The sequence below is a fragment of the Phasianus colchicus genome, chromosome 6 (assembly GCF_987193195.1).
Source record: "Phasianus colchicus chromosome 6, bPhaCol1.hap1.1, whole genome shotgun sequence".
Classification (NCBI taxonomy): Eukaryota; Metazoa; Chordata; class Aves; order Galliformes; family Phasianidae; genus Phasianus; species Phasianus colchicus.
This window is the reverse complement of record NC_143441.1, coordinates 32680925-32702507: the sequence shown is the minus strand read 5'-3', so window position 1 is coordinate 32702507 and position 21583 is coordinate 32680925. Positions and strand designations below refer to the sequence as shown.

The following is a 21583-nucleotide window of genomic DNA, read 5'->3' as shown; positions in this document are numbered from 1 at the left end:
GATCCTTGTTTAAGAGATGAACTCTAATTTAAACTAACTTGGTAATGCACTTCTATACCTTCTCCTTCATGTAATAAAAGCCGCAATTATGTTTTCTTATGCTCAAAAGGAAAAATTTCTTTCTTTTTTTGGGGGGGAGAGGTCGGGGTAGGAAAGGACAGTGCTACTACAAAGGTGCAGATTTTTACATTTTAAGTTTTAGTTTAGTGGGGAGACTGAATGGAAAAGGAAGGGAAGAAGTCTTACCAGCTTCACTTATCTGCCTGTGTCACATGTTGCAAATTCCCAACTGTGATCGTTGAAAAGAGAAGGAAATAACAACCAACTGTTGCAAAAACTGGTGAAAAATCCCAGCCTCTCCCCTGCATTTCTGAGCCATCTGGCCCCCAAAAACTTCTTCATGGTTATTCTTTCTGAAGGTATATTGCAGGATTCAAGCCGGGGCATATGAATTACAGAACAATTGAGTTACTACTCCTGTTATGTTAATGTGGAGTTGTTTCACAAGTTGTCCTTTACTGTCACACCTTTTGTTTTTAATTATGGCTTCTGCTCAGACTGAATCTGCTGTGAAAACTGTGCTCTGACACAGAACACACCATGTAACTCAATGTAACTTCTGAGTTAGATGTTGTTTGGTCTCTGCATATTTCATTTGTATTGTTTATAGTCTGCTTCTCTCTCAGTTTGGCACCATGTTTTGGTTAACACATTTGGAATGTTAGCTGAAGAAACAACAATTATGGAATAAATGTGACAACGATTCTCTTTAATTTCTGATTATGCCCTGCAGCTTCTGGATCCTCCAGAATGTGGCAATGGCTTTGTGGAAGATGGAGAAGAGTGTGACTGTGGGACGACAGCAGTAAGTGCAACGTGCTTTAAATTAGCAGCTAGATCTTTCAGCTGCCCATCACTGCTCTTAGTTAAGTGGAGGAAGATATGCAGTGCTAAGGTCCTGAGGCAAAAAATTCATCATTTTTCACCTTTTTCCATCATGTTTGGCACAATATGGGCTGGCTATAAAACATAAATGTTTTATCACCACTTCAATTCTGAAGAGTAATAACAATAGCTACCTATGCAAAGTCAGTCCTTAAAAATGATAAAGTATACCCCAGTCAGTGCTACAATGTCAGTTGCTCATTTAATGAGCAACTTTGTGGAATTAGGAAAATGATTTCCTATATTGCATAGCAACAAGCTGTGCAGTAATTTCATACTCCACAGTGCAAGCTCTCTTCTGCCTCCAGGTGCCTAGCTGCCTGAAGAATCTGTCCAGGTAGCATGCTAAGAAAGAATGTGAGACATATGGGGCTCATCTGTTTTTCTTGTATGTTCTGCTACAAATGTCTGTGTTCTTCAGGAGTGTGCCAGCGAAGGAGGAGAGTGCTGCAATACCTGCACGCTGACGGCAGGCTCCCAGTGCAGCAACGGGCTCTGCTGTCGGAAGTGCCGGGTAAGGGCATCATCCTGGCAGTGATGTAGGCACCGCAGCATCTGTACTTCTTGTCTCTTTTCTTAAAACAGGCTGGAAAATGATTTGTCCAGGGCTTTTTGCTGTGTTTTAGGCTTGGCTTCTTCAGTTTGAGAGTATGATTAGAAGTGGAGGAGTATCAAAGTCTTCTGGTTTCAGAATCAGGCTGAAATAATACATGCACAGGCTTACTCAGGGGCCACTCCCATAATGCCTGCTGTGTTGTACTGTATTTGTCTCTGTGAGGCTGAATGGGAAAATCGTACCACAAATGGCCTGAGAGAAGGATGTGATTTAAAAAGTCAAAGCAGCTAGCAGCAGTGTTCAGAAATGTTCATTTAAAAGACACCTGATTTCAACTTCAGTTAGGTCTGTCTGTGTCTCCTTATGTTTGTGCTGACTGAAATCCCACTGAGTAAATCAAATTGAGTCCTATGTCAACTGTAAGATATTCTTCCTGATATATCAGTAAATAGTAAAAGAGATCTGGCCAGATCTTGGCTGTAAGGGAGCCCAGACAAATATGACTTCAAATAGTTGTTGATGCTCATTTAATAATAATGACAATTATTATTAATGGTGCTAACACCATAATGGTGTACTATGTGTGATATTTTTATCTTCATCATTTGAGGGTTTCATTTCCTCAGGAGGATCATTATTAACTGCAGACCACATTCTTGATTGTGCTCATCCTAATGGTAAAAAGAAAAAGCGCAGATTAGAGATCACATTTGCCTAAGGACATTTCTTCTTTTTTAATATAATTAAAAAAAAAAAAAATCAGCAGATTGCCAGCGTGGGTGAATTTTGTTCAAGTCACATGGGCACCACATTAAAGAATCTCAGAAAAAGAATTAAGCTTCTGTGTACTTACATTATTTCTGCAAATGAGATAAAGGCTTGTCTACGTAAAGTGCAGGGAGCATGAGCAGAAAGGAAGAATTTTATAAAACATACATACCTAGGAACTGTTAATCATGACAGCTCAATGGACTTTTTACTGGCAGTTCCCAAACTTGAGATTACCTTTTCCTGCTGAACTCTACCTGAAAGAAGAAGCAGAAAAGGGATTGCAAACAAAACATGGCGGGTGTACATTCCAGCATCTCATAGTATCTCTGACAGCATTGCTGTCTGCAAGTGGGAAAACATAAAGTTGAGAAAGTGCTAGAGCCTTGTCCTTGCACTATGTCATATACTTGTTCACAACAGCCATAGAGTTAGCAGTTGTCCCAAACAAAATGTGTGTGCACATGCAGCAGAAAGTCATGCAGCTGTAGAATGAACTGTTAGCTCAGGCTTAAGAAGTCTTCCAGGCAGAAATACGTCCATGACCAGAGGCACCAATGGTTGCCCCTAAGGGATGCCTTCCTGGTTTTACAGGTCAGTAGCACAATCTTTAATCAGACTGTAAATGTGTATGTTAGGTCACTTGTTTGTTTTTCATTCTTAAATCCCCATTCAAATAGAAATTGGTGTCAAATCATACCTAATCCTGTATATTTATGAATAGTTTCTGTTCTACAACAGAAATTGGGCTTTGTAATAACCATGATGATAATTTCTAGATCATTATAGTCTTCTAGGTCTTAAAGGAATTCACAAATATCAGGATCTTTCTCTTTGTGTTTTATTAAGAGGAAAAAGTCACAGAAATGTGGAGGCCCTGGCCAGAATAATGCCCCTGCAGTGTTGGTGTGATAGGCCCCTGGGGCCCATGGCAGCTCTCATCACCTGGGGGTGAGATGATGGCTCAGGGAGCAGTGCCACTCACACCAGCAAACAGCCTACGGCTCAGATGGTGCAATGCCTGCCAGGGGAAGGAAAGCCTTCCCCCCTCATTCAGAACCTTACTATTTCCTATTCTTTATTTTAGTTAAAATGTGAAGAAAGTATTGCATTTAAGGCATGACAGAGAGAAACCAAGATTACTGATTTTTCTGTCCTTTTTTTTCAGTTTGAACCTAAGGGTGTTTTGTGCCGAGAAGCAGTGAATGATTGTGATATTGCAGAGAACTGCACAGGAAACTCCAGTCAGGTGACTTATAGATCTTATACCTCGGAAATGAAAAAAATGCCTGTTGTATCTTGATCACTATGAGTATTACTGTTTTGTATGATACGATGTATAAAAATTGTTATTAAACCTGGTGTAAGCTCAGAAGGAAAATATGAAAATGAGATAATATTCTGTGTGCCACCTGTACACTTTGTTTCCAAGCATTTCTGAATGATCTACTAGTTGTTTTCTCTCTCTATAGTGTTCTCCCAATATTCATAAAATGGATGGATATTCATGTGATAACAGGCAGGTAATTATCATTTCAATTTCTTTTATGTTCTTAATGCTTTTATGGATTATATCTTATAGAGTTTGGTTTAAGAACTTTGGAAGTCACCTTGGACAGTGTCATCAAATTCCTCCTTTTTGGGTGCTGGTCATATTTTGGAGCTAAGCATTTAAGTAGAATCATATTACTTGACTTGCTAGAAAATATAGCAAGTCTGTATATTTTGCAAACGCTTTTTTTTTGTTTGTTTGTTTGATAAAACAAATTATTTGAAGTTGTTTGTATATATTTTCTTTCTTTTTAGGGCATTTGCTTTGGAGGAAGATGTAAAACCAGGGACCGACAGTGTAAATATATCTGGGGTGAAAGTGAGTATATAATAATGTTTCTAAGTTGCTTATCATTCACGTGGCTTGAAAAATAATCTTTCCTGGGAAAAAATTATGGGAAAATGAACGCTCAGAACCATTGAAAACAACCAGGACTGCATGCTGTGATCCAGAACTCTGCTCCATTTTGATTTTTGTCCCTGAATTTTAGTTTTTCTTTTGAGCAATTTTGGTACTCCTCAAACTTTAAACTCAGTTTTTTAACTTTATGCTTGTTTTTAACTTTGTTTGTTTCTTTCTTAGTTCCATGGTTTTTTGTTGATGTTCTAGTGCTGACTACATCACCTAGTTCACCAGATAACGCATCCCTTGCTCCTTTTTGTGGCATAAGCTATTCATCAGGCAGACCTGTGGCCTATTCTGAAATGTAGAAAAGATCAAAGAAATTGTAGTGGACACTCAATAAGAAGAGCACAGTCCAGCATGTAGACTGCATGTCTCTCTTTGAAGACAAGGCTTCCTGAAATGATGCCTGCTGGCTGCGGAGATTACTTTTGTCAGGCAAAATGTGTATTTAGCTATCATTCAGTTAAAGCTTTGGTAGTTCAAACAAACCTGTGTGTGTACAAGAACCACACGTGCAAGAAGGGAAAAATGAGTGATTCTTTTGGTCTGGATGATAATGTATATCATCTCATCAAGCGCAGCATATCTGTAGTTATTTTTCTATTGCTATTGTAGATATTTTCTACTGCCTTACGTTTGATTGGCAGTGTTCTAACTGTAAGAGAGGTTTGATCATTTTATTGGAATTAGGTTGCATTGCAGTACAAAAAGGTGCTGTTTACATACTCAACTGTGTTGAAAGCATAAGTAATTTCTATGTGGTCACATGTAATACCTCTCTTGGACATCAGACATGTTACTTATTTATATTAATAGCATGCAGACTACAGCAGTTTCAGTGGTATGTTTATAAAGAAGCTTTGGTAGGATAAACGCACTTTGAACGGCTTCATTATGTTGAGAGATTATAGGAAGGCAGGAAATGCTGAAGATGAGTTCTTTATGCAAGGCACAGAAAGTTGAGTTTAAATTTGTTTTAGAGTTTGACTCAAAAGTATTGATAGCTTTGGAAAGCCTCTGCTAAACAGCAGGATTACTTGAATAGTAACAATTTACCTGGAGGTTTCATGTGAGCATCTCCCTTCTAAACCTCTGGCATGTGCTATAAGGATATTAAACCTTTGGTATTAGTGTTGAATGTGGTGCTTCCTAAGCAAGCTTTGCTGCTTAGCTTTGATGAAAAGAGACATAGAACACCTCCTCTCTCCACCTCACTCCTCTTCTCTCTTCCCCTCATTTTGTTTTTTCCTTCTCTTTTTCAGTTCTTGATCTAGTATTGATTATCTTACTTGTATGAGACTGAAGTCTTACATTTAACTTCTTATTAACAACCTAGGGAGCCTATAATGACATTTATTGATTAATTTCAGTGGGTCAACAATTAATTTCAATTTTGGGCCAACAAAATTGGTCAATCATAACAAAAATCTTAAATGAATCCTGTCAACAATTTTCAGTTCTCATTAAGAATTTCTTGCATAGTTCCACAGCGCGCCTGCAGATCATGATACTGCATTTGACAGATTGGGAAGCTCTGTTTACTATCATGGTGCATCCCTGTTTCCCAGGGCTTGGCTTTTCAAAGTCTTTATCACCTGAGAAGAGATTTGTTTCTATTTCAGAAGTGTCAGCTGCTGACAGGTACTGCTATGAGAAGTTGAATATTGAAGGGACTGAGAAAGGAAACTGTGGAAGAGACAAGGACTCTTGGATACAGTGCAATAAACAGTAAGTTGATCCATTTAAAAACAGCTGGTGTGGGATTTTTATCCCTTCTTCAGTTCCCAAGGTTGCATGAAGAGGCCTCTGTACAGAAGGATGTTCTGTTTTTTCATTCTAATTCTGCTTACAGATCCTTTCTGAGCTCTCTGTGCAGATGTGGTAACCTTACTTTTGTTCCTTTACAAACTCCTAAGTGAAAAATATGCATTAACATGAGAAAGGCCTTACCCTCCTGCATACAAGTTTAAAGTCGCTTTGAAAGTTGTGTCTCTATTTCCTTAACATATGTCAGAGACCGCTTCTACTGCTTCTCCATGGGACAGCTGTTGTACCTTAATAGGATATTAAATCAATTTGATGTGGTTTGTTCTTGACAGTTCTTCATTTGCAGGGTATTGTTGATAATACATCACAAAAAAGCCTCATTCTCGGGAGAATAATTTTTGTGGGAAATAGGACATTATTTATGGCAGTTCTGTCAGTGAGAAAAAAGCAAAGAATAACAAATATGTTGCAAAGCAAGTGAAGAAAAACACATTTTTGATCATGCATTTTTCTTGAATTTTCTTTTTTGTGAGTATCTATTTATTCTCTCAATGCAGGGATGTGCTTTGTGGATACCTTCTGTGCTCGAATATATCTAGTGTGCCCAGACTTGGAGAACTTGATGGTGAAATCACTTCATCGGTCTTGCAGTTTGGCAAAGTCTACACTTGCAGGTAATTGGAAATCCTGAAAATAAGACTGTCAATATACATCTTGCATGCAAAAAGGATCTTTCTCATTCTGAAGTGGAGAACTGTTTCCATTAAAAAATAAATAAATAAATGTGTCCCATTAAGAAGTCATCATTATTCCAGCTCAAACTTTTCAATCTTCTAAAACTTTACTGTGTATGGAGAGCACAGCTGTTTTGCAGACCCCTTTGTGTAACTGTCAGTTTTGCCAATAGAGAGATAATGCTCTTTGGCCTCTTGAAACTACATTCTTTAATGTTTGTAGCATGTTTAATTTGCTGAAAATACTTAGATGTTTGCTGCACTGCTAAAGCTAACTGGCAGCTTAATGCATTGCCACATGTTAGTTTAATACCAGTTACAGACCTGGTATGTTCTCACAGCAAGATGAAATAAAGTCCTGCATAACTAAGTTCAGTGTTCTTTACAACACAAGCTCTTGTGTGAGAAAAATGTTGTTTTCATCATTATATTCTTTGATGTAGATATACTCCTTTTTGCTTTGCTTCACATTAGGGCTGGTGAGACAAATTAGCTAGTGCTTACTCTTCCCTGGTCCTGTGCATTACATAATACAGACAGAAATGAAGGTAGCAGCCCAGAACAGTTTCTCAGGTGTCTGATAAGTCTCCTGGGGTCTTCCTGCTTGTCTTATAGTGGTGGACATGTGAAGCTTGATGAGGAGACGGACCTGGGCTATGTGGAGAATGGGACACCATGTGGGCCAAATATGGTGTGCCTTGACCATCGCTGCCTCCCCATCGAATCCTTCAACTTCAGCACCTGCCCAGGCACCACAGACACCCAAATCTGTTCAGGACATGGTGTATGTTTTTATACTCTTCATTCCTTTCGTCCGTTCTGACTGAGTATATGGTATTGTTTAGTAGAGTAGCTAGACCTTGCATGAAGCCAGCAGCATGACTCTTGAAGTCTTTATACTGAAGGAGACTTATCAGTGAACGTAATGCATTGCAGTCAAAGCATCCTAAACTATGAGTCACAGTGTGTAGGTATTAATTTTACAAAAATCTTACCAGCCATCACTTCAGCTAACTTGCTTGGTATTTCCTCAGGCAATATTCAGAAGGATATGAAAGTTTTATTGCCCATTTCTTAGAAAGGAGGGGCTCTGTTCTTCCAAATGCTCTTTTTAATTACTTCTGTTGTGTCAACAGCCAAGAAAATTCATAAAGTCATTTGATTTTGTTGGCTGAGAGTTAATACCCTCCAGAAAATGGAGCAGTGAGCTGGCTCCCACCTCTCATGGTCAGTGTCTTTGGTCAGTGCAGAGCCTATGGCTTTGCTGTGGCCCTGGAAAGTCTCTTTGTCCCTCACACAGTTTGAAAGAGTCCAGGTCCCTGTGGCTTGGCTGAGATCAAAGAAACTGTTCTCTCTTATTGCCTTTTGTCTCCTGCAGTGTATGAGAACTCCCTTTTTTATCTGAAATTAACCACTTCTTCATATTAAAAAAATAATTGAGTCTCCTAAAGCAATTTTAGATGGCTCTATTAAATATACATTGAATTAAAAATGTATTAATGTACTCGGTATATCCCACTATGTGATATATTACATAATATATTACAGTATAATACATATATTAAGTGTAATGATGCATTTAATATATTTATATCTAATACATAAATTAAAAATTGCTGTATATTAAAAACGTTATGCAAAATTTTGCAGGCAATTAAAGTTGGTACTATCTAACTGTACCTATTCTGTAGTTTAATTATAAGAATAGATTAATTCTACTATTTTATTCTGAACGGCACTTTTGGCTACAGGTTTGTAGCAATGAAATAAAGTGTGTCTGTGACCGATTTTGGGGAGGAGATGACTGCAGTTCTCGAATCAAAGATGATGTATTTTTTTATAAAGACGCCATCAACAGAGGTATGTAGTATAATTTTTTTTACCAATTATTAGTAAAGCTTGGATTTGAGGAAGTTTCATTAAGCAAAAATAGCTGACTCTTCCAGCCAGCATGCAACACGACGCACCGGTAGGAACCTCATTCCCTTTCTTGTTCAGCAGAAGCACTCACTGTCAGTGCCACTCAGAAGTATTTGGTGCAGCACTTGTGACTGTCACCAGTGCATCTAGTTGTACCTTGCTTGCCCCAGACATTTCAGCGGCCTGATTAAGTGATTGATAGGTTAGGTCAAACAAAAATTTACTTGTTTTTTATCCTGGTGGAAAGATATAGTTTCTTTCATGTTTCATTTTTTTTTTGTAGAGTCAGTTTTTTATTACGTGGCAAATACGCAGATTGTTGACACAAAATTTTAGTCTTTTACATTTTTTTGAGTGAGTTTTGTTCCTCTTGACGCTTGCATACAAGAGGAAGATAAATTGGAGAAAAATGAGGGTGTAAATGTTTTATATAGTCATTAGAAATTTCTCTGTGGGGCATTTTTACTGTCTTCCAGAATGTCATTTCTGGTCTTTTTAGTTTATTCAGCAATGGAGAAGTTTTAAACAAAGACATAAAGTCCCTTTTATTCCAATGTAAGCATTTGTTTACTGGACAGGTAATACGGTTGCAATATAGTAGCTTAATATTGATGACATTATATTGGTATACCTGGCACAACTTTTCCAAGTAGCAAGCATTCAGTTATATGAAACAGATAGAAGTCAAATTTGATGTACAAAAGAGCTTTTTATGTCCATGTTATACTTCAAGATGGTATTGCTGGTTACAATTACTCATCCTACTGCAAGTTGTTCAAGCAGATTTTTGAAAGATGGTGAATTTACTGTTCTTGTATATTTTATCCTGAAACTGCATATTTGCCTTTCTTGTGTTTCTAGGTGTTGTTAGCACAAACATAATAATAGGGGCTATTGCTGGCACCATTTTAGTATTGGCTCTCGTTTTAGGGATAACTGCGTGGGGTTACAAGTAAGTCAATTGTATTCTTCTTAATTTAGTTAAAATATGCTTATTTAAGCTGATAATTGGCTACATTATGATAGAAACAATTCAAACATCATCTAAAGAAATCCAGATTTGATTGTATTTGTACAGTATCATTTTTTGTAGTGTTAGCATTTCTCAAAGAATTCTTATATGTATGTGTGATTTTGCTTTTGGAGGGCTTGGTCCAGGTTTTTTTTTATTCTTTTGTTTGCTATTTCTTTTATTATTGGAAATGGCCAGATTGTAATTTTACTGCATCTAACTAAGGAAATGCCAGATAACAGTCTGATTCATTTACTAGTCTTTCCTAATGACAGAATAAATTTAGAAAGATTTGCCTTCAGACAGTAAAGTATCTAACCATAGGTTTCCTTAAATGAATATTTGTCTTCAGTCAGCTTAACTCTGAATCAATACAAACATATTTTTTTTGTGAGAAAGACCTGCAATGTGTAAGTAAGTTGTGAGTTCTTTCCTGATGTAGAACTGTAAGTGTTCTGCTCACTGAAGGTCAAAGTGGGTTGTTTTAATCTGACTGCTCTTTTTCAGTATTTCTCCTTCTGTGAATTTCTTCTAAAACCAGAAAAGTGTAGTTCTTTTGCATATATTACAAAAAGTCAGGTGCCTATTTGGCCACCGGTGTTTGCAGCTAGGAATACATAAAGAAAGAGGCCTTTGGAAAAAAAAGCTCAGAGGATTAGGATAGTAAAAAGACAGGTTACGCTATCGTGATAATTCAACGTTAGCTGCTGGAGGTATTTGAAAATCTGAGCTTCTGTGTTGAGTACCAAAAGTTGAGCTCCAAAAGTTAAGGGCTAGTTTGGAGGTTAGCCAGAGAGATCCACTTTTGGAAGTGGAGGGCAAAAGTGCCATTCATCAGCAGCACCACAGTAAATAGACTTAAAATTGCCATGAAGGGGACTTCCAGCTCAGCGCTGACTTCATCCATCAACATGAGTGTTTTTCCTTGTTTATTCTTGTTTATGATGATTTTTATTTCAGAATTAGATTTTGTTGAAAAATTTTGAGCAAAAATTTCACTCTGTATATGTTTTACTGTCTTTGTGTACCTGCATACTGATAATGTAAACATATTTCTTTCTCTTCTCTTTTTATGGAAAGAAACTACAGAAGACAGAGGTATGTGATAAAAGTAATGGAATGTATTTTCTAGAAAATTCTGAAAATATCTTTTCTTGCTCATTTATATGCTGCAAAGAAAATATAGGGGTGATAAATTATCATATTTTTTAAAATATTTACTTGAATATATTAAATTGATATTGATTCTGTGCACATTGCTTGAAATCTCAATTTCACTGGACTCATTAGCAAAAGTAATGTTTACTTCTTAGAGCATTTTAGGAAAACAGGAGAGTATTTCCAGTAAAAGGCTGAAAATCTGCTATTAGGGATGAAATTGTCCTTGAGAGGCAGAGGATTGAATAATTAATATTCACATGATATTCAGGAGCCTTCTGAGACAAATTCATTTCCAGAGCTTCTTTGCAGTTAATGCAAAGTACTGTGCAATTAAATTGGTGTGCAAAAGGAGAGCCCATTCCCTACAGCCATCCTGCTGATGTATTTGTAGCCAAATCATGGCACCAGCTTCAGCAGAGGCCTCAGCTTTCACACTTCAAGCTGGTGGCCAAAACCCAAACAGTGATTTGGGGTTCAGCTCCCAGAAGATCACCATCATCTGCTTTGCAAACCAATCTGGGAAGGAGATCTGCTGCTTCTCACAGACCTCTGCAGATGGAACATTTCCTCAAATTCTCCTGTTTTCTGCCTGTGTTACCAGGCCCTGATCCAAGCTGTTGCTTTGTGTGTTGCTGGTACCTGTTGTGCTTGTTCTTCTCATCCTCTGCCTGTGTAGTGCTTTCTCTGCCAGGCTTAAAATACAAAAAGCAGAAAAACTCTGCCAAGTGCTGGTAGATTTATGTTATTTGTGCACAACAAGGTCAGAGAGGAGACAGAAACAGTGACTAGAAGAAGTCAAAGCAGGCATTATGGTTGGACTGGCAGGTAGGAAATGTCACCAGGCACAAGGAAGGAAAAATTTGGGAGTTTGGTGGTGCTGAGTAGTGAATGTTGCATCCACAAACACATGCATAGCCTTTGAGTTACTCTGTGTGTTGGCAGAGGACAGAGGGGACCTCAAAGTATGGGAAGAGACTAACTTCTGTGCAATAGCACTGGAATGCTAGAGAGTGTAATGTTTTTCATATTTCCTAAGGATGTGGTCAGTTTGCAGTTGTGTCTGTGGGCAAGAACGGAGAGAAACCAGCATAGGTTGCAGCTTTTGGAGATGATGGAGGGGTGGAGATATTTCATGAAGAAAATGAAGTTTGTAGAACTATTCTGTAGAACTAGCTATTCTAAATAGAATTATTTTGGCTATGTACACAGAGTGCTCCACAAGTGTTAAAAACAGGCATCCACCTCAGTGTCTTTTTTTTTTTTTAAATTGTTGTTAGTCCTTAAATAAAAATGAAAACAAGCCATTGAGATATTACTTAAGGAAGCATTACTAAAGGAATAGTATTTGATAGTGCCAAGTGAAACAATGAACTGGAAAGTCACAAAAGGAGTGAATTAGCAAGGATTCTGTCAGGTGGGATAAGGTGGCAGTATGGGAGCAGCTATTTCTGACCAGGCAGTGAGAGAGCACTTTGCTAGAGGAGCCCTGGGGAGCAGAACTGTGCATACTCTGTCAGTACTGAAAAGATGTAGTAGCTGAGGAATGGGAACTCAAGAACTGTTAGAGAAATAACATGCAAGTACTGTGCTACGTTAGTGATTACATATTTCAAATACTTCAGGACCATTATAAATTCAAATCTGGGATGATGAGAGATCAGTTCCAGTCTGGAGTTGGACATAACCTAAGTATGAATCAATCTTCTGAAAAATGTGCATCTTGATAGGGGAAAACTGAAGCCAAGAATCCTTGGACAGTGCAGGGATAATTAAACTGCTGGTATTATGATGTAGCCAGCTTTCAGATGAGCAATTTGTATTTTCTGGCTTGGTGGAACAGTAACTGGAATATTTAGATTGGAGTTTTTCAGCTGGCAATGAATTTACTGCCTGAACAAGAGTGGCATAACTTGATTGAGACTTCCTAATGTATTGTTTTGTGCACCAAAACCACACATCTGGCACTAGAAAAGGCTGAACTGTTCTGAAATTTGTATGGCATTACTTTTATATGTCTTGGCAGACTGAATCTGTTGCGGTGATCAGTAGCAGCTGAGAAGCTCTGATGCTGGCGTAAATTCCTCCACACATGAGGATAATTAGCGAACGGAGATCTTTTTCCTCCTGAAGTTTACACAACTCATTATTGTTATTTTTGAATTCAGTAGCAGTCACAAAAACTGAAAAGAAGGCATCTATCTCAGTAATCATGCAGAGGGAAAAACACTTTCACTTTTCCTGAACTCCTCTTTGACTCAGGCGTGCGTTCTGCCTGGAGTGCCTTTCACAACCCGCACAATGAGACCTTGAAATGTCTGAGCTTAGGTATCCACCATCCCAAGAACCACCAACTTTAAAAACGGTGATCAGAGTTTATCAGTGAAGTGCTCCTTGCTTTTCCCTCCTAAAACCACATCATTGCCTTTCCTGAACTATCAGAAATATGCAGAAGTTTTCTCTTGGGCAGTTGAATTATTTCTTATAGATGAATGTATGTGTTTAACAGGTTTCCTCAGGGATCATGATCTTTGTCTCTTTCCTTAAAACTGATATTTGTGTGCATTTGTCTGTGTACTCATGCCTGCCACGTTCTCTGACTCTCTGATGTTTGTTATGCTTCAGACAAATACCCCAGGGAGATTATGTAAAAAAGCCCGGAGAGGCCGACTCTTTCTATAGCGACATGCCTCCTGGAGTCAGCACAAACTCTGCATCTAGTTCTAAGAAGAGGTCTGCTTTTCTGTCGCATTTTCAGATTTCTACCTGTTCCATCACCCATTATTCCATTAGTCAGAACATTTCATTGTTTTGCAGCAGGTTTGATTCTTTCTTCTTTCTTTGTGGAATGTTACGGTTAGCATCCTTTGTGCTTTGATTACTGATTTTTCTCACACACCTGAGCTACTAATTATTACAATTAGACCAGAATAAACATGTTTTCCAATGGAAACCAAATTTGGGCAGTCCAATTTTCATCATTTTCCTGCTTGAAAATTGCTTTCAAGTAGCCAACAGTAATAATTGCTGAATAACAAATATTTAAATTAAAAAAAACCCACACTTTTTATCATCTTTGTCATGTAATCAAAGAAAAGGAACGCTGTCTTGCTTCAATAATAAATGTAAATTGTTTTTATACCTTTATTTACTGGTGTGATTAATTCACTAAGTTGACCTAGATTTCTGAATACTATCCTTGCTGTCTCATAGTAAGGATGATGGTCCTTACGTTTTATCCCACTTTCACTTATTGAACTAATGTACTAAACGGCTGCCAAGAGTTATCTTAAAAAATGATTCCGCAAAGACTCTCTGTAGTTTCTTGCTGCTATGAGTAACCAAAGAGGGCATTAGATTTTTCCACTGTTCAGATTTCACTTATTCTGCTATTGCTCTGATTATTTACAAAAGAAAATAAGTATTTAAAAATGGAAAATTGATTAAAAAACATTGTGAGTCCTCTGTAATTGCTGAGGTCCCGAGGTTATGATGTTTCAAGTCCCTTTGTAGTCAGAGATGCTTTAATTAAGAAAATCTTCGGCCAGCACTTTAAAACAATTAAAAAAAAGCTGTGAATGTCCTTTCAGGGATAGACACTCTTGAGCTGCTTCATAAGTAAACTGCAATCTCAGTTCTCGACTCAGTGAGCAGTCAGTAGCTCACTGTGCAGTTGACAAAGCCATTCTCTTTGTGGTATTTTTGAAGAAAGTAAAGAGAAATATATGGAAGGGGTACATTTGCAGTGCCATTGGGTATACCAGCTTGAAACTATATGCAACTTAATTCCATCTGGTCTAATAAATATGTTATTAAGAAAACAGTGGTAGTATGTAATTAATTATTTCCAATTTTTAAAATCAGCTTTTTAGATTTATGAGTTGTTACTTGTTTCCAGGAGCAAAAATTAATTTTAAATGATACAGTGTTTGTGTTGGAGAATCTTTTCTCGTGTGGGTATTTTGAAATTTTGAAAAAAAGTCTTGGAGAAGCAGATTTTTGTATAGGTTTGTGTAAGCAGGCTTGCATTCCAGTTAAGAAAAATACTTGTTTTTAAATGAATGTCATTCAAGGTGTTTCTTCTTTTGTCCTGCATCTTTGTTTCATACTCCATTTCTTTCATGTGTTTTGTTTATTATTTGTTCTGAAAAGCTAATGATTTCTAAGGTCTGTCTGTACTAGAGAGGTTTTTTGTTGCCTGCCACCAGTTCAGATACATTGTGCCACTGTCAAGTCCAAAAAAGCAAGCCTGAAAAATATTCCATTAACATTGTGCTGGACCTGTCATAGTGCTACCATTTCAATGCCTAGGGACTATTTCCTACATTTCAAGTGGGCTGTGATTTGCTCTGGGTGGAAACATCGATGGCATCTCTTCACAGGTGTTCACATGACTGAGATATCAGCCTCCTGGGCTTTTCCTTTCTGGAAAAACCTGTGAAGCATTAGTTAGTATTTACAGGCATTCAAAGATTTAAACATATAAATTTATAATAATTCTTGTTGTTGTGAAATAGCAAACACCAAAGGCAGTACATAGCAAGCCACTCCTGGACCTGAAGATGCTTAGGAGGAGAAAATGATTACCAAATCTCTCAGTGGATCTGTCAGTTCTCAGATCTTTCATGTTTCATGTAAGTTTGAATTAATAAAGCCCTGGGCTTATTTCACTGTGCCTGTGATTAGCCTTATCTTCTGGAAACTGAAGAGCATCTGTCAGATGCTTGCACTGCAAGGAGAGCAGAGATGGAAAAACACAAGAGTGTTCAGAGTTTTACAAAGCACAGAAATACATCTTTTAAGCAAAGCTTCTTCTTAAGAAATAAGCCATCTATTCTGACCTGTTTTGCTAGTGCAGACAGACCTTAGGCTGTGTTATGACACTGACTTTGGCAATGTGGCTGTCTCTGAACAGCTAAGCTACCATTTGTGTTGAGGCAACACCCGTAACAGTAACTGCATCTGAGCCCTCCTATTCCAGGTCAAATGGATTATCTCATTCCTGGAGTGAAAGGATCCCAGACACAAAGCATATTTCAGACATTTGTGAAAATGGGAGGCCTAGGAGTAATTCTTGGCAAGGTAAGTGTGAACCTTTGTACTGGTCACAGTGGAAGCCATTGCTTCTCTCTGAATGCTTAGGTAATCTTAGGAGAGCAGCATGACTCCTTAAAATTATTCTGCCTATTGTTAACTTGGAGTTAGGATTTAGCAGTGCCCCACACAAGCTTTATCACATAGAAATTGGATCTAATTTCTGCTATTTCTCCAATGTGAGTCAACATGAAAGAGATCAAGAGGTCCATTCATTTTTGCCAACTTTCATGATTTTTATCTTGATTTTTTTTCAAGTGAATGCTGAAACTAAATAGTTTTCAGCTCTGTACAGTTGCAACAGAAAGTAGTGGAAGATCACCTAAATGTCAAGTTTTCCCAGTCTGACATAATTCAAAAGAGTCTGACGTATGGCTTTTAAATGGTCATAGCTAGTGACTTGTTGGGGATGCAAAGAGAATATACAGTTTGGAATGGAATGTAGTTTGTTTCAAGATATTTTACCATCTGTGTTTATCCTTTGATTTCTTTCAGGTAATATAGGAGGAAACAGAAAGAAAGTCAGAGGCAAAAGATTTAGGCCACGGTCTAATTCAACTGAGTAAGTCTGAATTTACAACAGCAAAGCCCAAAAGTACAGTTTTCATACTTCTGTTTTGTAGACCAAGTCAAAGAATACTGAAAAGTAGACAGAAGCATTTTTGCCCTGTGGCCCATTCTGATTGCTGACTGATAATGGCTGATCTGGTAATGGTTTGGCTAATGTATTTCAACCTCTTTTTATGTATTCTTTAAAAAGTTAACTATCAATTTTCTTTTTTATGCAGGCATCCTCACAGTCATACCCATAGCAATTCCCAGTGATGGTGGCAGCCTGCACCATCACTACAGCCCTTAATCTACAGTAAACTGCCATTGCTGAGTGTATCCTGGTTCAATACTGAATTTCTGATAACTCATCTCCTACCCTTGTCTTCACCTTGGGTTGGACCATTGCAGAGTTAGCGATTCATATCTCTGCAAACCTGCCTGCAGTCTTTAGGGGAGGTATCTTCTTTAAGAGTATCCTGTAGTTCATTGTTGTAAGCTAGCAAAAACTGAAAGAACCAGTCTTGAGTAAGCCGTGGCAGTCCTTACCATATGTCTAATCCACAGACCCCTACAGCATGACTTACATTGTGTTCTATATTGATGTGTTAGTTACATTTACTGAAGAGCCCATGAATTCAGTGCTTCCCACGGGGAAAGAGCCTTTTACTTAATCCTACTGGTTCAGGCTTCTTTCATGACTGAATGGGGAACGGCTGGAAATATCATCTCTAGGCGTGTGAAGCACTGGCTGGCTTTTACAGCACTTAGACCCCACAGGAATGACCCCTCTGTGGCCTTGATGGCAATGACAGTGCCCTTTCTCATACCATTGGTACTAACTTTGCACCTGTATGGGCAAGCGGGCTCGATACCAACCCTGCTGGAACTAATACTGCTATCACCTCTCTGAGCCCTATTTTCTGCAATCTGGGAAGTTAAGTTTGTTCTGAAATTTTTCTTCCACCCGCAGTGAACTTTCTTGAATCAAGTAGGCTTAGAAACGTTCATGCAGAAGATTCTGTCTTCCAAATTACAGAAATAATAGTTTGATGCGCAAAGTAATTATCACATTACATGGCCAAAATGGTCACATGGAACCAGAAATATTAGCCCCAGGCCCTTTGGAGAAGTTTATCAAGTGCCCCTGTGCTCTTGGTTTTAGTGCTGATAAGCCCTTAAAGGAGTGTTGTTTTCCTCGTTTTCTTTTCTCCTTGCATGAGACAGTTTGATAAAAGTGAAATTAATCTGGCCAAAATGAGATTGCAAGTTCTTCTTTAGAAGCCTGTCCTGTGCTTTTCTTCATTTTCTAATTGAATTCTCAAACGAGATTTATAAAAACAATATGGTTAAATTAATTATGTTATTATTCTATTGCTTGGCAGAGGTGCAAACCAGAGCTGGATTTGATTCATAAAAAATAAGATCAGAGCAGCTCTTTTTATCCCAGAGTGAACAAAATTGTGTGGGAAGAATATAGTTTTCAGTAAAAGCAAAAAAAACCCACAACCTCTAATGGGCATATTTTTTCCTCTGTGCTGCTCACCTGCTATACATTTGCTCCAAGATCTTTAGCACACAAAATAATTGAGTAGACAGTGTGTGTTAGAAATCTTTTTCCCAATGCCATTGTTTTTTGTTTCTTTTTTCAAAGGTGCTTCTAAATTCCCACCTAATTCTCAGCTGTTCTTCCTCTTCTCTCTGTTCCTCTCACCTCAGCAGCAGCCCCTGGTGCTACCCCAGCTAGAGATGTAGCACTGCATGTTCTGTCTTGCAGAGACATGAGGCCCCTTCTGATGGGGCCTGTCTTGGATTGCATGAGACTGTCTGAGTCTCCTTGGCAAACCTGTCACTTGCAGAGTTCTCACTGTGCCAACGATGTGCTGTGAGATTCAGTGGGGAACAGAGAGAGAGAACTGCCCAAGGCACACAGCAGTCTGGTCAGTGAGATAGCGTGCTCTGAGAGAAGGGAAAATTGACAGAGAAAAGTCTAACTGTGGCCAACATATTCATAAATAAATAAATAAACACATCAGCTGCTTTGAGGATGCCTCAGAATATGTGGTGGTTTTCCCCAAATTTACCTTCTTACCTTTTCTGGGAAACACAGAGTAATCTTAAAATCTGTTTTGAAACAGAAAGCCCACCTATGTGACCCCTGCAGGTCCAAAGAATACTTACTGATACAGAAAATAGGGGGGAATGCTGCTGGTCTTTTGTTAGTATCAGAGAAAAATAGATCTCCCATTAGAAGACTGCATTCATCCATACCTTGTGCCGATTTTTTTTTTTATGTTCAGATGCGGACTAATACACTTGCTTACAAAAGTATCTGACATATTCATCGGTCTGCAGCAATTGCACATACTGTGCACAAAGGTTTTTTGTATACAGCATCAGATAACAGAGAAATGTGCCATTGGTCATTTAAATGACATTTTTTAAGCACTGAGTAAGGCCTGGGCTGTGCAGCCCTCATGAACAGCACTGACAGAGGAGCTGCAAGCGACTGTTCCTGAAACATGTCCTGATGACACCTCTGTGCATTCCTTTGTGCACAGCAGATCCATGGCACAGGGCGTCTGCTTTGGGAGTATCTCTCTGCAGACTGCTAAAGCTCTTTTGGGATGTGTTAGTTTGTTTCTAGATGTTTTAAAAGCAGAATTCTTCAGTAAAGGCAAGTGGTTCAGTTCACACAGAAGCAATGCCAAAAGGCTAAATGTTTCTGCAGCTTTTTCATAAATGGCCTGATAAAACCAATTAGAGATATCCAAGAAAGACAGTGGAAGTTTTCTGAATAAGCTGAATTTTAACTGGGAGCATGTGTTAAAACAGTCCCAGGAAATGTGTGCTTTGCCAAATAGCAGTTCTGCTCTCTCTTAGTTTGCACTGCTTTTCCTATAAGCGTTTATCTTCCTCGTTGTTATAACTGATGCAAACATTTTTGGCTTAGACTCTCTATTATATATTGTGTTTTTGCAGCAGGGTAACCCATGCATCTGAGCCTGGGCTTTCTCTCGCCCACCCAACCCCGTCCCAAGGCATAAGCCCAGAGGGCTCTGACCCCCCCCAAACAGGGAGCCAGAATCACAGGTCAGTCTCACCTGCCCTTGCGCTCTGGGCTGCCATTCTACCCCCTGACAGTCCCTTTCCCTCAGTATCCCCCAGTGCCACTGTGGCTAGACGCGGTGACTGCTTAGAGGTGCTCCTGCTGCCGCTACCTGGCCTTCCTCCTCCCAGCCTGAGGGTACCAGTATCCCCAGCCCAGGTCTTTGCACTGATGCATGTTGTGCTGCAAGCCAAATGGAGCTGTTGGTTGAGCTGTAGGCTTATGTGTAAGAACACCTTGGTTTTCAAGGGGAACTTCTCACTCAAAGGAATTGCGGATTTTGGCCCTCACAATGATGTGGCCAGGAAGATCAGCCTGAGAGCTTACTAATGGGATCTCTCAGGCTCCCACTTAGTGGTCTGTGAGTTACCTGAGTTCAACACTTCTGTAACAGACAGATTGGGGTGGTGAGCGATAGCCTGTGGTACAGCTGGAACAGGGAACCCTGCCACACGGCGGTGCGACCGCTGCATGCTTTGATACCACCCTACACTTGGTTTTCTAATGCAGGGAGCCAGACTTGGAGTGTTTCATGGTTACCAGAAGAAACCTTTCAAATGAAAAAATCAAGTCAAAAGTACTGCCATGATGTTGTTTTCCAAGAACATAAGTAGTCACACATAGTTAATGCTAAAACCCAAACCTTTTAGTTCCTGATGATGCTGGTATCAGCCTGTGGCTCCACTTGCAGTTCTTGTGCTCTGCTACCTTTTTTTTGACATTTTCTTTCCCTAAAAGGCAGAGCTGGAAAGCATGAAGCACTCCTGATTCCTTATCAGTAAGCGAGCTGAGGAAGCTACTTAGAAGCGAGCACTTGTGGCTGAGGGCGAGAACGTTTGGAAAGCTGTGGCTGCGCTTGTGCGGGGTGGGGAGAAGTTCCAGAGCCAAAAAGGAGGCCTAAGCAGTCAAAAAGTGCCGCTGCTTTTGTCTCTGACGTGGTCTGAAATATGGGCAGGTTTAAAGGGCACGGTGTGGCCCCACCAAACCCCACCTGAGCAGTCCCTTGTCAGGCCTGTTCCCATGTGCGAGGTCAATGGAATCCCTTTCATAAGGATGGTGAGAACTGACCCCAGGTACCACAACTAACTCAAAAAGATTCTTTTTTCCCCCTTACCCTTGGTTACAAGTTATTTCCTGTTTCAGAGTGTGCTAATCTCCATTAAATGAAGGTGGTGGTTACAGATAACTGTGAAACTGTTGCCATTCTTATACAGCAAAACCAGATTTAAATTGGACCAGAAAGGTTGCTGCTCCTATGCTGCCCTTCTTTTCTTAATGTTATGAAGGGGGAGAAATTCCCTTAACTTGGTACTGGGGGTTAAGAAAAACCAGTCAAAAAAGTTATCTTCTTTGCTAGTAACATTATTGTCAACTAATTAAACACCATCTTTATTTCTAGTATTCATGTAGCTAATATGAGTATGTAGCTCAGGCATGTTTTACTAAAAAGGGTGGTTTTGGTATCAAGGTTGCTTCTGTAAAATGGGAGATAGCCCTGCAGCCCACCTCCTTGAAAGCTTTCCTATCACAGGAAACAATAGTAAAATCAAATGTTTATTTGCACTTAAATGCAAAAACTGCCACCGCATTGGCAAGCAAGTCAAGCCTTTCAACATACTGAGGCTGAAATTCATTCCTGTTGAAGGGCCAAGCCAAGTTTCTGTACTCATTTTGCCACTGTCTTGCAATTTGCTCTAGATGGGTACAAACCTGTGTCTGCAACTGGGCAGAACTGTAGGACTGGAGTTCAAATGCCCCTTCAGCCTTATTTTGAGATCATGAGTGGAGTTGAAAACATGAGCTTAATGCTGGCCCTCTGTCTAGGAGTGAATTTTGCCCTTAGGAGAGAAAATGAGTGATGTATCCTTTCATAGAATTTCCAGATAAACCAAACATGCCAGTCTTGTTGTAGTTCAGATTTTCTCATGCAGTTGTACACATTACCTAGTCCTCACCCTACATCCATACTGATTGATTTGCCATATTCACTTGCATTTTGGGGATGAAGACATCC

At 39.1% G+C, this 21583-nt stretch overlaps 1 protein-coding gene across 3 annotated transcripts in view; it reads left to right on the top strand.

Moving 5' to 3' along the window:
- ADAM22 (ADAM metallopeptidase domain 22) overlaps positions 1-21583 on the top strand; it is a 126658-nt gene that overhangs the window by 91717 nt on the left and 13358 nt on the right. Inside the window, exons 16-30 of one of the 3 annotated variants that reach the window (XM_031614366.2) lie at positions 794-865; positions 1367-1459; positions 3438-3518; positions 3742-3792; positions 4076-4139; positions 5849-5954; positions 6551-6667; positions 7343-7511; positions 8479-8587; positions 9509-9599; positions 10740-10757; positions 13443-13637; positions 15799-15899; positions 16407-16473; positions 19443-19553. In XM_031614366.2, the coding sequence (XP_031470226.1) occupies positions 794-865; positions 1367-1459; positions 3438-3518; positions 3742-3792; positions 4076-4139; positions 5849-5954; positions 6551-6667; positions 7343-7511; positions 8479-8587; positions 9509-9599; positions 10740-10757; positions 13443-13637; positions 15799-15899; positions 16407-16473; positions 19443-19553 (1445 nt within the window). The remainder of the gene's footprint in view (positions 1-793; positions 866-1366; positions 1460-3437; positions 3519-3741; positions 3793-4075; positions 4140-5848; positions 5955-6550; positions 6668-7342; positions 7512-8478; positions 8588-9508; positions 9600-10739; positions 10758-13442; positions 13638-15798; positions 15900-16406; positions 16474-19442; positions 19554-21583) is intronic. The other 2 variants (XM_090142841.1, XM_090142840.1) reach the window with 2 other exon arrangements.